Source organism: Accipiter gentilis, chromosome 3, assembly GCF_929443795.1.
Source record: "Accipiter gentilis chromosome 3, bAccGen1.1, whole genome shotgun sequence".
In the NCBI taxonomy this organism is placed as follows: domain Eukaryota; kingdom Metazoa; phylum Chordata; class Aves; order Accipitriformes; family Accipitridae; genus Astur; species Astur gentilis.
In genome coordinates this window covers 18,179,610-18,193,174 of record NC_064882.1, presented here as the reverse complement: position 1 = coordinate 18,193,174, position 13,565 = coordinate 18,179,610, and the positions used below count along the sequence as shown (strand labels likewise).

The window sequence follows — 13,565 nt, the reverse complement described above, 5'->3', positions numbered from 1 at the left end:
TGATCTTGAAATAACTACCTTGTCCAACAGGATTACTATTGCTGCATCTTGTCTTACCTTACAGATGATTCTGGGCAGAAAGTAAGCCCAGACCAAAGCACAGATCAAAGCTCCTGATCAGGCAAGGAGAAATAAAATCATCAGAATTCTGGAAGAGAAGTACTGACAACATCAAGTTCACCTCAGGAAACTTCCTGTTCTAAAAGATAGCCCTGATGATATTATCCCATACCCTCACATGATCCATAAGCTGACCTAATTTGTACAGGTTTCAACCCTGGGTTGGTACATCACAGAGGGATGAATTTAAAGCTTAATGAATCAAATCAGATCAACTACTTTCTGGAAAGGTCTCTTCCACCACATTGTCTGCTGATATATATAAAGAGGAGAGCAGCGTATTTGACGTTGCTGCATGTAACAGTTTTTTAATATCTAAGCCAAAGATGATTCCTCAGAGACTCTGGTTACCTTGATTCTCAAACTCCTAGACCATTTAAGAAAGCACTAAAGCCATGAAATATGTGCAGAATGGAGAAGGTGTACAGAAACATACACCCCGTGTACATTATCCAGGAGTACAATGGAGAACATCTTGTAGTATTGTCACCAACGTATTAACTGATAGATACTGGATGAGTATTTTCCTACATCATTTTGGTCTGCAGTAAAAACATGTGGCAGAGAAATTATCAAGGAAAGTTCCTAAAAGTTGATTACAAAAGTCTTATACAAATTTCCTCTCAAATATAGACAATCCAAAAGACTCAAGATGCTAACTTGATATTTTAGCCACTGGATATTTTAGCTGTCCTATAAGAGCTAAGTCACCAAATAAGTGTAGCTAGCTACTTTCTGTAACAAGGTGACAGCGACTAGAGCTAACCATTTTGAAAACTTCATACTATGGAGAAGCCTTGTAGAAGAAACAGTCTTGACCTTGGCAAAATTAACACACTTCCCTTGAGAAGGCCTAGCTGAGATGTGGAAAAACACATTTCACAGGCAGACAGATGTTCAACTGATCCATGAAGCATCAGGATTATAACCAATGTTGTTACTTGAATTCGTAAATAAAGATTTCTAACTCTTTTATTCTAGGATTAAATTCTAGCTCTGATTCTGTGTCATTATAAGGAAACAAAAACCATAAAGCTCCATTCCCTCCAAACAAATTATTCAAATCTGGCCATGACAATCTAAAGCATCCACCTCCTGCTGAAGGACATTCTCACAGAAAGGGCCACACAAAATGAACACGTAAGACAGAATTGACTGTAACAGGAATGAAAATAGGATTGAATCTCCACCAAATAACTCATTTGGTGTCACCCACTGTGGGAAATCATAAACTGAACATGGATCAAAAGTCCACCTCCATCTTCTCTTTTAAGGTTACAGAGATGTTAATTTCAGTCTCTGTCGTTTATTTCCAAAATATCCAGGAGTATGCTATGGAACATAGTTCAAGGCCAGTGCAGGTGGAGCCATTAAAGAATCTCAGGTTACATCTCTATTAGGAAATGAAACTGTGCCCAGAAACATTCCCATTCACTTGAAGCCAGCTGGCAGGCAACAGCTTACATCTATATCAGTAAGTTTTCATAACCTGTGAACCACTCATAGTGCCTGGAGCATTCTGATAATGCCTAGGAATTGTTACACAGTGCAGACCCAGAGCCTGCTAGGGACCTCTCTAAGGGTACAAATTATAAAGTGTCAATTCCTGCAAACACTCCCAGGTTTAATTTATTAGTATGTAGGAAGCCTTTGACTCCTGCTGTTAGGAGTGTCTAAGGGCAGGGGCCAAGAATGGAAGAGAAGCTACATGGCCAGGAAGACTGAAAGGCAGCACAACTTAATAAAATAACTCTAGAATGCCTTGTAAAATCCAACACTTCACTAGTGTGCATGCTGAAGAGGATGATCCCTCTGAAAGGGACAGCCTCTACAGTGCCTTGCCCATCTAGGACTGAACCAGGACATTACAGAATTCCAAGTAGGTTGACCCTGTAGCCAGTTAAACAATTTAGAAAAAACAAATCTGGCTACTTAAAAAAAAAAAAAAACACTTTTCCATCATCATTATCGTTATTGTTCCAAATCCAGCAACTTACTCCAAAATTCAGCAAAAATAATTTTTCTGGGGAACAAAATGAGAAGTAGCTAGCCACTTTTTACTTCATATGTATGTTTGGTGCAGTAGAAGACTTATCAACTCCTTCAGTTTTCTCTTTTGCAGAAGAACTGCCTCCCTCATCCTCCCAAACGTTTTGTCAGCAGTCATGTTTCTTGAACTACTTTGTTGTTGTTGTTAAATAACAAGTTACTTTATTTATACATAGTGCTTGAGTTACTGAGAGTGTTCCACTTACACAGAAAATAACTTTTTACCCTGGTTTGTTTAATAAAGTGAAAAAGTGAATACAACCCAGAATAAGACTACTTAGGAAAAAAGCAAAAGAAGAAGCACAGAAGTGTCACTATCTCACACTTGCCAGCAGCCTATTCTAGTTTTCTTTGTTTTACTATAAGATAGTCTAACAAGTTATTATTCAGTGAAGGACTTTCTACTTATTTTATCACATGAATTTCAGATAATTTTGCATTCTAATTCTTTCCTCAACAGTGTTTGCATATGCTCCCTATTTGGCATCATCTACAAGTTGCTAACGACAGAATCCTAAAAGTGACCCTTCCTAACCTGATTTCCAAACCTGACAACTAGCTAGACCATTTTGAGCATACTCTTTCAAAATAGCTCTATGCAAATTTCAACTAGCTCACATCTGTTTTTTCAGAAACGTGTCAAATTGTACGTGAAAAGCAATCAAAAAAGCAGTATTAAAACCAAACCACTGCATGATCTATGGCTCCCTCTATATACCTTAGCCATCACAATGTAAAAGGCGCTATAACATGGAAATGTTAATCCTACAAGTATTATTTTGATTAATATTAGAATGTTCGGAGATATCACTCTAATTACAAATGCAATTAAATTTTAAATAGCATTTAGAATATTCACTCTAGAAACCAAAGATATATGCTGCATTTAAGATTAATATAAAACCTATTATTAAGAATACATGAAATTACAAATTTAACTTTAGAATACATATTTTTAAAGTAAAAGATTTGCGTTTGACCTATAAAGAAACAAACTAATATTTTTTTATTTACTTATATTTGTAAGTATCCTTCATGCCAATCTTATTGCCCTGCCACCCCCCAAGCAGGTTTACAAATTAAAAGACATAGCAGAACTATCTGCTCCCACACCTTGTTATGCACCAAGGCACTACTCTACCCTTTAGGAAATACATGAAAACCTGATTAAGCTTTATAGGGTGCTCTGAAGGAAATAAAATCTGATTTCAGTGATAGGAAAAAGAAGGATAATAATCACAGAGCTATACACACGATGACTTCACATTTATAGTGTTATACAAGCTTTGCCACTTTAAGTTCAGTATGTGGAGGACCTAGTGACTCTTCTGACCAGAATTATAGTAAACAATTTTTCAAGAAAAATATATCAGGTCTGAATATTCTGATTCTTTTAAAGTTTTCATTTCATAGCTAATATTAAAAAAAAAAAGATGATTTTAAGGACCTCTGAATATATTTAATACATGCAAGCTCTACTTTGAAAAAGTTTTACTAAGCTGACTAGAGCCAATATAGAGATCACATGTGTTCTGGTTAGGATAAACATAATAATTACATTACAATTTTAAAGATTCTTCCAAACTGAATTACAATGTAAATTGTCACAACAGAGACTTCAGAAACAAGGCACCTTCCATGTTATGCAATTGCCTTGAGGAACTGCTTGGAAAAGCATTATGATATTAGAGTATCTCCAATGCCAAGTCCCTGGCAGATAGGCAGAGGAGAAAAACACATATTTTCTTCAGTTTTGAAAATAAATGTAATGTATTCACAGCTTCAGTAAACTGAGCTGATGTATTTTAACATCAGTATCATCCACTGGCAAGCAAGACTACTGTATTTAAGAAAATTCATTCCAGCTCCTCCACCACATATCTAATCAATACTTTGGAAGTTGTAATTAGCTTATGTTTATACAGCACTCTGAACATGTAAACTGCTACATAAGTGACAACTAATGATGAGGCTTAAGCAGCATTCATCAGCTTTGTGTGAATTCACAAACAAACAAGTAGCTCTTGAAAGTATTAGTACAGATCGCTATTAAATATCTCATTCTATTCATTTTAAGAGATTGCCCATGAACCTTCTGAAACATGTAATTTACATGTACAACACCAGCTTTTAAGAAATCTAGCAATACTGCAATTCTATCATTTCATTGTTACCATTTCTGTTGAAATTTTGTCCTATTTACACATCGGGAACTACAGCATTTAGTTAATACTGAAAATGAGTGTCAACTCATTTGAAAAGTGGCTCCAAATAGGCACCTCAGCCTGTAGTGCTTTTTGAATTATAATTCACTATGTCATTCTTTTTATTTAAAGAACAATAACTTAAAGACTTAATGTTCATTTGTACAATATGGAACTTGGCCCAGAAAGGATGGTGCAATATATGAGTAAAATTGCTGCAGATCGTTGACGATCTAGATCTGTAAATGAGGGACTGTATTTCCTGTAACTTTCTGCAGCTTTTATTCATTAAAATCGAATCGAGACTACATAAAAGGAGAGGCAATAAGATATTGAATCAAATTAAACATTTATTCTAGTGGTAAAGAGTAGCAGGCTTTTTCTCAAATACCTCAATGCAAAAGAAGAAAGGAAACAATAATGTACAAAGACTCCCAAAACTAGCACTGAACAAAGCACTGAAAAGAAAAATACAGTGAAGGGAAAGCTTTCATTGCATGGAGATGCATTAAAGTGATATAATTAACAATTAAGCTTACAAATGTCTGTGGCAAAATCCTAGTTTGAAGCACCTGCTGCTTTAAGGAGACAAACCCATAACTTATTTTTCACTGCACAAAAATAAGCATATATTCCCACTATACGCAAACATTCAATAATTGTAATTTCAAAAATCATATTTACATTTGTGGTAACACTCCCATCTTAGAATTTTAAAAGTCAATGAATGGCAATAAAAATACAGAATAGAGAGAAAGATTAAGATAATTATTGTAACTTCTTGAACTCTGAAGCTGCAGCTTTCATTTTGTCTACATGAACCTTAAAAAAATGTTTCTTTGAAAAAGAGCTGCAAAGTATACCAGCAATTTAAGAGCATGGTAGATTGATTCAGCCTCATTAAAACAGGCATTTCTTAATCAGTCATTCTGAGGAAAATTACTCTGCTGTATTAAAAGTAAGCAATTGTATAGTTGAAACTGTTGTTTCATTTAATAAAATCCTTAACCCGAGAAACACTCCCACTTGTTAGCTCACTGTATATGCCATTCAACAAAACAAATTTGTTAAGTCGTCTATTTCAGTAGAAAAGGGCAAAGATGAAGGTTGGTATACTTTTATTCTGCAATTAAAACATGTTCTACACAAACTTCAGTTCTACATGGGAACATTCCCATCCTGCTTTCAGAAATCAAACTCTAATTATATGGTCTTGGGAGTCTTTTGTGATCACTGCAGCAAAGGATGTAACACAGGCCAGTTCCAAGTAACTGTCCTTTCACCAGGAATCACTTAGGACAGGGCTGAATTAGCAAAGCTGTCTGGGCAACACTTCTGAGACAAGTGCAGGTGCCGTAAAATAATTAACCTTTTATTTATTGTTCATTTGTTATAGTTTTTTTACATTATGAGTGTCAAGGGGAAAGAAAAAGTTGAAGGGAAGAAACGGGCACATGTCTCCTGGATTCCCGTTTCCTCAAGAAGTGAATCCTGGCTGTTGTGTCTATACCTATGGCTGGAGACTGGCCAGTGAAAGGAGATCTGAAGAAGTCAAAGCATGGAAGATCATCTGACAAACACAACCCTCTTCCAAGACACAGTAAAGTCAGAGACGAGCAGTACAAGAGTTTAAAGTAAATTATTATTTCACATGGAATACATTAGTCTGCTACGTATCAGCAAAACTGTGGCACCAGCAGGAAACCAGAATAATCTATGGATTTAAATTTCTTTTTTAGTAGAAGAATATGAAGTTGCTTCTTGTCACAGTTCCACTGGAAGCTACTGAGCAAATTACAGACTGGAACCTAGATGAACCAGACTGTATTTACAACTGCTGTCAACTTGCTGAGCAGCTCCAGGTAATTCACATCATGCATTCTCACTTTCCCCACTTCTAGGAAAATACATATGATTATTTTCCTGCACTTGTCATAGCACTTTGACATAAACTGATGGAAAGTCCTGCATAAAAGAAAAGTCTTACAAGCTTGTGGATGCAATTCAGTACTGAGATCTTAAAGGGTACAAAACCTGTAATTCCAGGTAAGACAGATTTAAAGGACTTAAATAATTTTATACTTCCCTGATCTGGGTCCACCAAGAAATAAAGTTGAATCCACCCATCGCTATTCAAGAAACTCAAGCAGCAGTAACTTTCACCGCTTTTCTGTGAGTAGCAGCCCTGACTAGAATCATTACAAATTCTTCTGCTTGTTTCTTTTACTCAAATTTGCAAATATGTACTTGAAAATATTCCACAGCTTTACTCCTTACCTCCTCTACCAGAAAAGAGAGAGTCTTTCCCAGCCAGGTCCAGGATTAAGAATTATAGTTTGGGAAAGCATTCTTGTCCCTTTCAGTTTGCCTTTAGGAACACAAGTGAATTAATTATTCTCTATATTATACTCTCCAGATGCCCAACTGACACCAATTTCTGAGTTGTGTCCTGGTTTCAGCTGGGATAGAGATAATTGTCTTCCTAGTAGCTGGTACAGTGCTGTTTTGAGTTCAGTATGTGAAGAATGTTGATAACACACTGATGTTTTCAGTTGTTGCTAAGTAGCGTTTAGACTAAAGTCAAGGATTTTTCAGCTTCTCATGCCCAGCCAGCGAGAAAGCTGGAGGGGCACAAGAAGTTGGCACAGGACACAGCCAGGGCAGCTGACCCAAACTGGCCAACGGTGTATTCCATACCATGGGACGTCCCACCTAATATAGGAACTGGGAAGTGGGGCCGGGGAATCGCCACTCAGGGACTAGCTGGGTGTCCATCGGCAGGTAGTGAGCAATTGCACTGCGCATCATTTGTACATTCCAATCCTTATATTACTGCTGTTGTCATTTTATTAGTGTTATTATCATTATTAGTTTCTTCTTTTCTGTTCTATTAAACCATTCTTATCTCAACCCATGAGTTTTACTTATTTTCCCGATTTTCTCCCCCATCCCACTGCGGGGGGGGGGGGGGGGGGGGGGGGCGGTGAAGTGAGTGAGCAGCTGCATGGTGCTTAGTTGCTGGCTGGGGTTAAACCATGACAGTTCTCTGACAGACAACTGTCTAAGCAGATATCCATTTGCTGAGCTGCTGGCATTGACAAATGATGTTGTCACAAGATTTGAAGTCTCCAGATTGACTTAAATGATTTTCATTCTGGAGGAATAATCAAACCACCTAAACACAGGTATTCAGTGCCATCAGTGTCTGTCTAGCGCCACTGTGCCATCCACAGTGGCACAAGATACTGTGTTAAGGCAGCTGAGTCCTAACCTCAACTTCACTAACGCTGGACATCCAACTTCAGCACAAGTCACTCAATCTTGAGTGCAGGAAGAGGTGCAAAGGTCCTTAAATGCCTCCTGGTACCAGCTTTAACAGGAAAAATGCAACATTTACTGACAGTCTGGGCCATACCTCTAGGATGGCTTCCAGAACTTCAAGCCCAAGTTTCTGTCCTTGCTCCTGCTGTTCACTCTCCTTCCAAGACTCTTCTGTCTTTATGCAGTCTGTGTATTACAGCAACAATTACACCACTAACTTCTTTCCAGCCTCCGCTGAACAGAGTATCCATGTACTTTTTTTTTTTCAGATTTATCCTTTTGGAAGGGAGCTTACCTTAACTCCTATCCCATGCAAACTTCAATGGAAGCACTTGTCTAACTGTTGCTTCACTGGGTTCCCACACAGAACCTCCTTCCTCAGCTTCAAACTCTGTTTTCTGGCCCTAGACACTACAAGCCCTTGCCTTTTTTCTAACTTTGTTTAACAACATATAAAAAGTTGATTATTTGTGACTTCTGGGAATAGATTTAGCAGCCCCAATTTAGATGATGAGGGCTTGTGGCACCAGCCCTTACCATGTTACACCCTGCTATCATTTCCTGCTACAATAGCACATTATGTGAGAAAAATGGGTCAAACTAAAGAGCACCAGAAGCTTTCTCCTTTGGAAGTTAAACATGGAGAGTAGCAATGCAAGCTTCCCTTGTGTTTGTAGTGAACAGAGCTAGGCCTAGAATGGTAAAGGTAAGTCTCCTCTGCAAGCTAGTTAAGTCACCAACTTACCTGTTGAAGCAATCAGCAAATTCTAATTTCTTGTAACAGACTTTCAGGATATGGATACATGAACATGCTACAGGAGACTTACTAGTTTGTGACAGCTTACAGACAGAAAACCTCAGGTTTGATATAATTCACACCAATACCAACTTTTTTTTTTCCCCCTCCACAGACCCCAACATTACCAGGAAGCTTTTCTACCTTATTTTGTGTACAATTAAAACTAGCCTTAAGTAATCTCTCAAAGGGACTAAGCATTAAGATCGTAACACAGGAAGTTAGATGATACAACATGCATACAGGTTTTGTTATGATCAGTGTTCATCCTATAAATATTTTTTTTAGAATGCCTTGACTTACTGACCCTGTAAAATGAGGACTTTGATAAAGAAAATCATTATGAGTTCAGTGTACTAAATCGTACACAATTTGTAGCATTAAGAGGTATTACACAAGAGAATATACACAAGCTTTACCATGAAATGGAAATATGAACAGTACTAATAGTGAGGAGAGCATGGGAATGCACAGAGACTTATTGTAAATTAGTGAAACCGGACTAGCCAAAGACAATTTTTACACACATGAAAACAGAAGAGACAGGAGGGTAGCCTTATTAACTGCACTGAGGGAAAGGAAGTGAAAAACAGGTACGTGCAATGAGTTTCTGTTGTGAGCAATACACAAAGTGCTAAGTGTGCCCAGACAAAACTACTTTCTCGTTCTTAATGTTAAAAAAAATAAATAAATCTTACTCATCTACAGCTTGGAAGGAAAATCCAGAAATAAAAATCAATTATCTTTTTTAAATTGCCTTTTTAAACAAAAATGTATGGCTATTTGGGCTACAGTGTAATCAGAAGCTCCTCAAAACAAACCGCCACTCAGTCACTGCCAAATTCTGATAATCCCAAACAATGTCTCACAGAGAAGATGCAGCTATTAAAAAAGTATGTTGAAATTTACTTTAATAAGTGCTGTACAGCACCCTGTTCTAGCAGAGACATTCGAGTCTGTTGTAACTTCAAGTAGTATGACAGACAACCGATACTAAAATGTATGAAATCAAACTGACTGATGTTCTAGCACACAGTTTTTAAATGTGGGGAAATAAAAAAAGAGAACAAACCCAGTACCATTCTAACTATCAAAATTGTATGAATAGTTCAACTTACTCTTTTACTGAGGCAGATAACTGGCCACATACTACAACCTAAAGTGCAGCAGCAGCAAAGGCATCCACATAGTAGCCATCGTACATTAACTGGAAGGTTCTTCTTAAGACAACTGTTAACTCTACTGATGCTGGCTTTAAATTCTTCGGGTGCAACCTACAAGGGGGAAAAAAAAAAACAAAAACCACAAGACAGCAAACTAAAACCACAGCAGCGCTATTTATTACTCTTACAGTGGTCTACACCTGGAACTCTTGGTTTTGTAATAAAATCTTAACTCCAATTCCAAATGCCTATTCACAGATACCCACTCACCTTTCCAGTTAAAGACGAAGGAAATTCTGCTTCAAATTTGTTGCTTAGTCCAAACCTGCAAAAACAAAAAGAAGATCATATCAAAATTATAAATAACCCCAATCCATGCCACAAGTTACAAGCACCTCATAATATTTCAGGGTTTGTAACACAACAGCATTAATTTCAGAAAAAAATAGTTGTTATTAAAAGTAATTCCTAAAATTATCTTAACAGACAAAAGTACACCATTATACACAGTTCAAAATCCATCTCGCCTATAGTGTCCTCTTAAAGTTCTGTTGATACTGTTGACTCCTCCCCAAAGTCAGCAAAATCTTTATAAGCAATAGTGGCAAGTGTGAAAAGTGAAGGGAAGTACTTTAAGGGGAGAGGGGAATTAAGTTAAGGCCACAGTTTGAACTACCCCCCCTCCTCCACCAGTACAGATGTATCTTGAAGGAAAGTTCATCCAGTGCTATTCTACTCAGGCTGTGTTAAATAACTGTTCTAAGCATAAATACCAATTCCTTTATTCAGAAAAAAATACACTAATAAGCTTCAGAACACAAAACACTTCCTGACAAAACACGATTTAAATGGTAACTAATTTGAAAGAAACATATCAATTACAAATGTAAAGCTATGAAGCAGTCTGAGATGAGCTGGAGTTACTGACTATTCTGGGTTTCAGAAGATCTAAAGATTAGAAGAGTTTCACCTTGACTACAAAAAAATTTGGTTTTTATCCTACAGTTGGCTGGTTGGGTTCATGAATGGATGAACCTCAAAGAAAATCTGAATATTTTCTGGCATCTGGTATGGGCAATAACTTCTAATAAGGACTATATAGTCTAACAAAGTAATTAATGAAACTGTATGCCTGGCTACTAATTTGGTGAACAGCAGTCAGTGTAAAATTTAAGTTGTAATTAATAACCTTCTGAATATAAACCAAAGCAGTCTTACTGTCAGATACTACGAACAATACAAATCAGAGATTAAACTGCTCAGGACTTGAATATCGGCAGCAAGACCTATCGCACATTGCTCCGTTGTATGCAGAAAAGCTTACCTGAGCCTTGATAGTTGAAAATTTTAAAGACATAATTTGCTTTGAGAATATGTTTATTGAGCATTTAGGCATTTCTCACGGGTTTGGGGTTTTTTTGGGTTGTTTTTTTTCCTTACAGAAATGAATGATCTTTATGCCAATGGAGAACTTTGTCCAAGTAATCAAATGGGCGGTTAAGTGCTGTACAAACAGTGAGCTACTGTGGAAGGGCCTCACAAAACCCAGTGGACAAAAGGCGACAGATGAGCTTCTGTGTAGATAAATAAAAGGTGGTGAATCTTGGGAAAGCTAAACTATGCTTATGTGACACTCAGCTAAAGGCTGGCAGCTACAGCTCACAAGAGATATTTTATCACCACTCATGATTCTCTTAAACATCAGCTCAATTCAAACAGCAGTTGCCAGAAATAGCAATAAAATACTGGGCACCACTAGGAAGGTGATAACATCACAAAGGGCATCATTTTGACTCTCCATAAAACCCTCGTATACCCACATATTCAGTACTGGGTGCGGTTCTGGCACCCACATTTCATGGCAGAGTTAAGAGAAAGCAGAGAGAAGAAAGACTAATATAATTGAGTAAAGCAGCTGCCTTAGGAGACTAACAAGGCTGACACTAGCTTGGAAAAGAGACGGCTGAGGTGGGGTATATGATCAAAGTGCAAAGATTCAGGAAGGCAGTGGATAAGGTGAATGATTAACTGTTAATCACCAAATCCCACAACAGAGGGCACTCACTGAAACTAGTCAGAGATTGCTTTAAAACAGGTAAAAGAAAGTGCTTCTTTAAGCTGCACGCAGCAAAATTCTGGGTTTGTTTTCACTTCAGATTAGTGACAAATTGTGCCAACAGACTTGAAGAGAGGTTACACAAGTTCCCTGACAAACAGACACTAAAGGAAAGATGATGTTGAAGTATATAGCACATCACACAACTGCAGATGCCAGAGAGTACAAGGAGAATGGACACCAGGAACAGCTAGACTTGCACATAACCCATAAGGGGCAACGCCTGTTGGCAGTTTGTAACAGCACGCTGGGCTAGACAGTTTATGAATTTGATGCTGTAGGCAATTTTTACATATGGTCTTAAGTAGAAAAAAAGTCATCTCCCTGTCATTGACTGCAGCAGTAGAATCATAGAAACATAGAATGATTTGGGCTGGAAGAGACTGTCAAAGATCATCTAGTCCAACACCCCTGCCACCAGAGCAGGTTGCTCAAAGCCCCGTCCAACCGGACCTTGAACACTTCCAATAATGGGGCATCCACAACTTCTCTGGGCTACCTGTTCCAGTGTCTTACCACCCTCATCGTAAAAAATGTCTTCCTTATAGCCAACCTAAATCTATGCTCTTCCTGTTTAAAACCACTGCCCCTTGTCCTGTCACTATAGGCCCTGGTAAAAAGTCTTTCTCCATCTTTCATATAAGCCTCCTTTCTATTATTGAAAGGCTGCAAAAAGGTCTCCCCAGAGACCTTACTTACACATAAGTTACCTAGCATATCTGAGTATTTGTAATTAGAATAGTAGCTTTGCAACTCATACAAAACCGGTGAAGTAAGAAATGAAAATTGTTAACCAAAAAAAACATATGGCAAGTTGACTACTTCAACACAGAACAAATAAAACCCATGCTTACTTGAAACATACCCCTACCATTGAAAATCCTGTTGAATACTCCATGACAGGAGGACCATCCACCCTTTCCCCAAAATCCTGAGTGAAATCAAGTGCTGAGGCAAAAGTTATGTAGCTGTCAGAAAGAAGTGTCATGCCCTATCAGTTAAGTTACTTAAAATTGCTAGTAGTTTGAAGTAGAAACCAAAGCCTGAAAAAATCCCTTGGATCCATATGCATTTCATAAGTAGCCAAGCCTGGAGAAGGACTCCAAGCTCAAGATACACAGCTGCCACCAGAAGTCTCAAAACTATAAGTTAACACCACTTTACTGTATAATTAATTCATCGAATCTAAAGAGACATCTCTTCAAAGAATGATCTTCATGTACTTGATGCTTCAACATCCAGAAGAGATTTACTATGAATAATGGAATTAAATACAAAGTTGAGCGTGCAATAAAGGGAGTGGCCAACTACAAGGATAATTCAGTCCAAAGCAGCTCTTATTGCAAGAGCTAAAACAAAGCTGAGCCCCTGACCAAAAGATGAGACAGAATTTCAGCTGTCCCTCTACCCAGAATACTAAGGAAGCTCTTTACTCTGAGGCATGAGCAGGTTAAGTCAAAGGCACATGGAAGTCTCCCTGCTCTCACTTAAGTCACAAAAAGATGTAATTGCAGGAAAAGCCCTCCTCAGTCTCACGCTGAAGACTGGCTGAGAAATCAGCAGGTCAGAAACAAGGCTTTTTTCGTGAATGCATGTTCCAAAAGTATTCAAATGTTGACAGCTTCATCAAACACAAGCAAATATTCACAGAGATGGCAAAAGCCATGCCTGACAAAGACAGCCCTGCTGGAAAAGCTCTAGAAGTATCTGAATTTACAAACACTCTGAGACAGAGTGAGGTACAGAAACTTACGACCAATAGTTACACTTTGGTCAAGTTACAAGCAAATGAGACC

At 37.9% G+C, this 13,565-nt stretch overlaps 1 protein-coding gene across 1 annotated transcript in view; it reads right to left on the bottom strand.

The window, feature by feature from the left end:
- Positions 1 to 13,565, bottom strand: part of CHIC2 (cysteine rich hydrophobic domain 2) — a 32,530-nt gene that overhangs the window by 14,966 nt on the left and 3,999 nt on the right. The window contains exons 2-3 of the mRNA XM_049831920.1: positions 9,924 to 9,978; positions 9,609 to 9,764 (exon numbers count right to left, since the gene is read on the bottom strand). Coding sequence (XP_049687877.1) covers positions 9,609 to 9,764; positions 9,924 to 9,978 — 211 coding nt within the window. The remainder of the gene's footprint in view (positions 1 to 9,608; positions 9,765 to 9,923; positions 9,979 to 13,565) is intronic.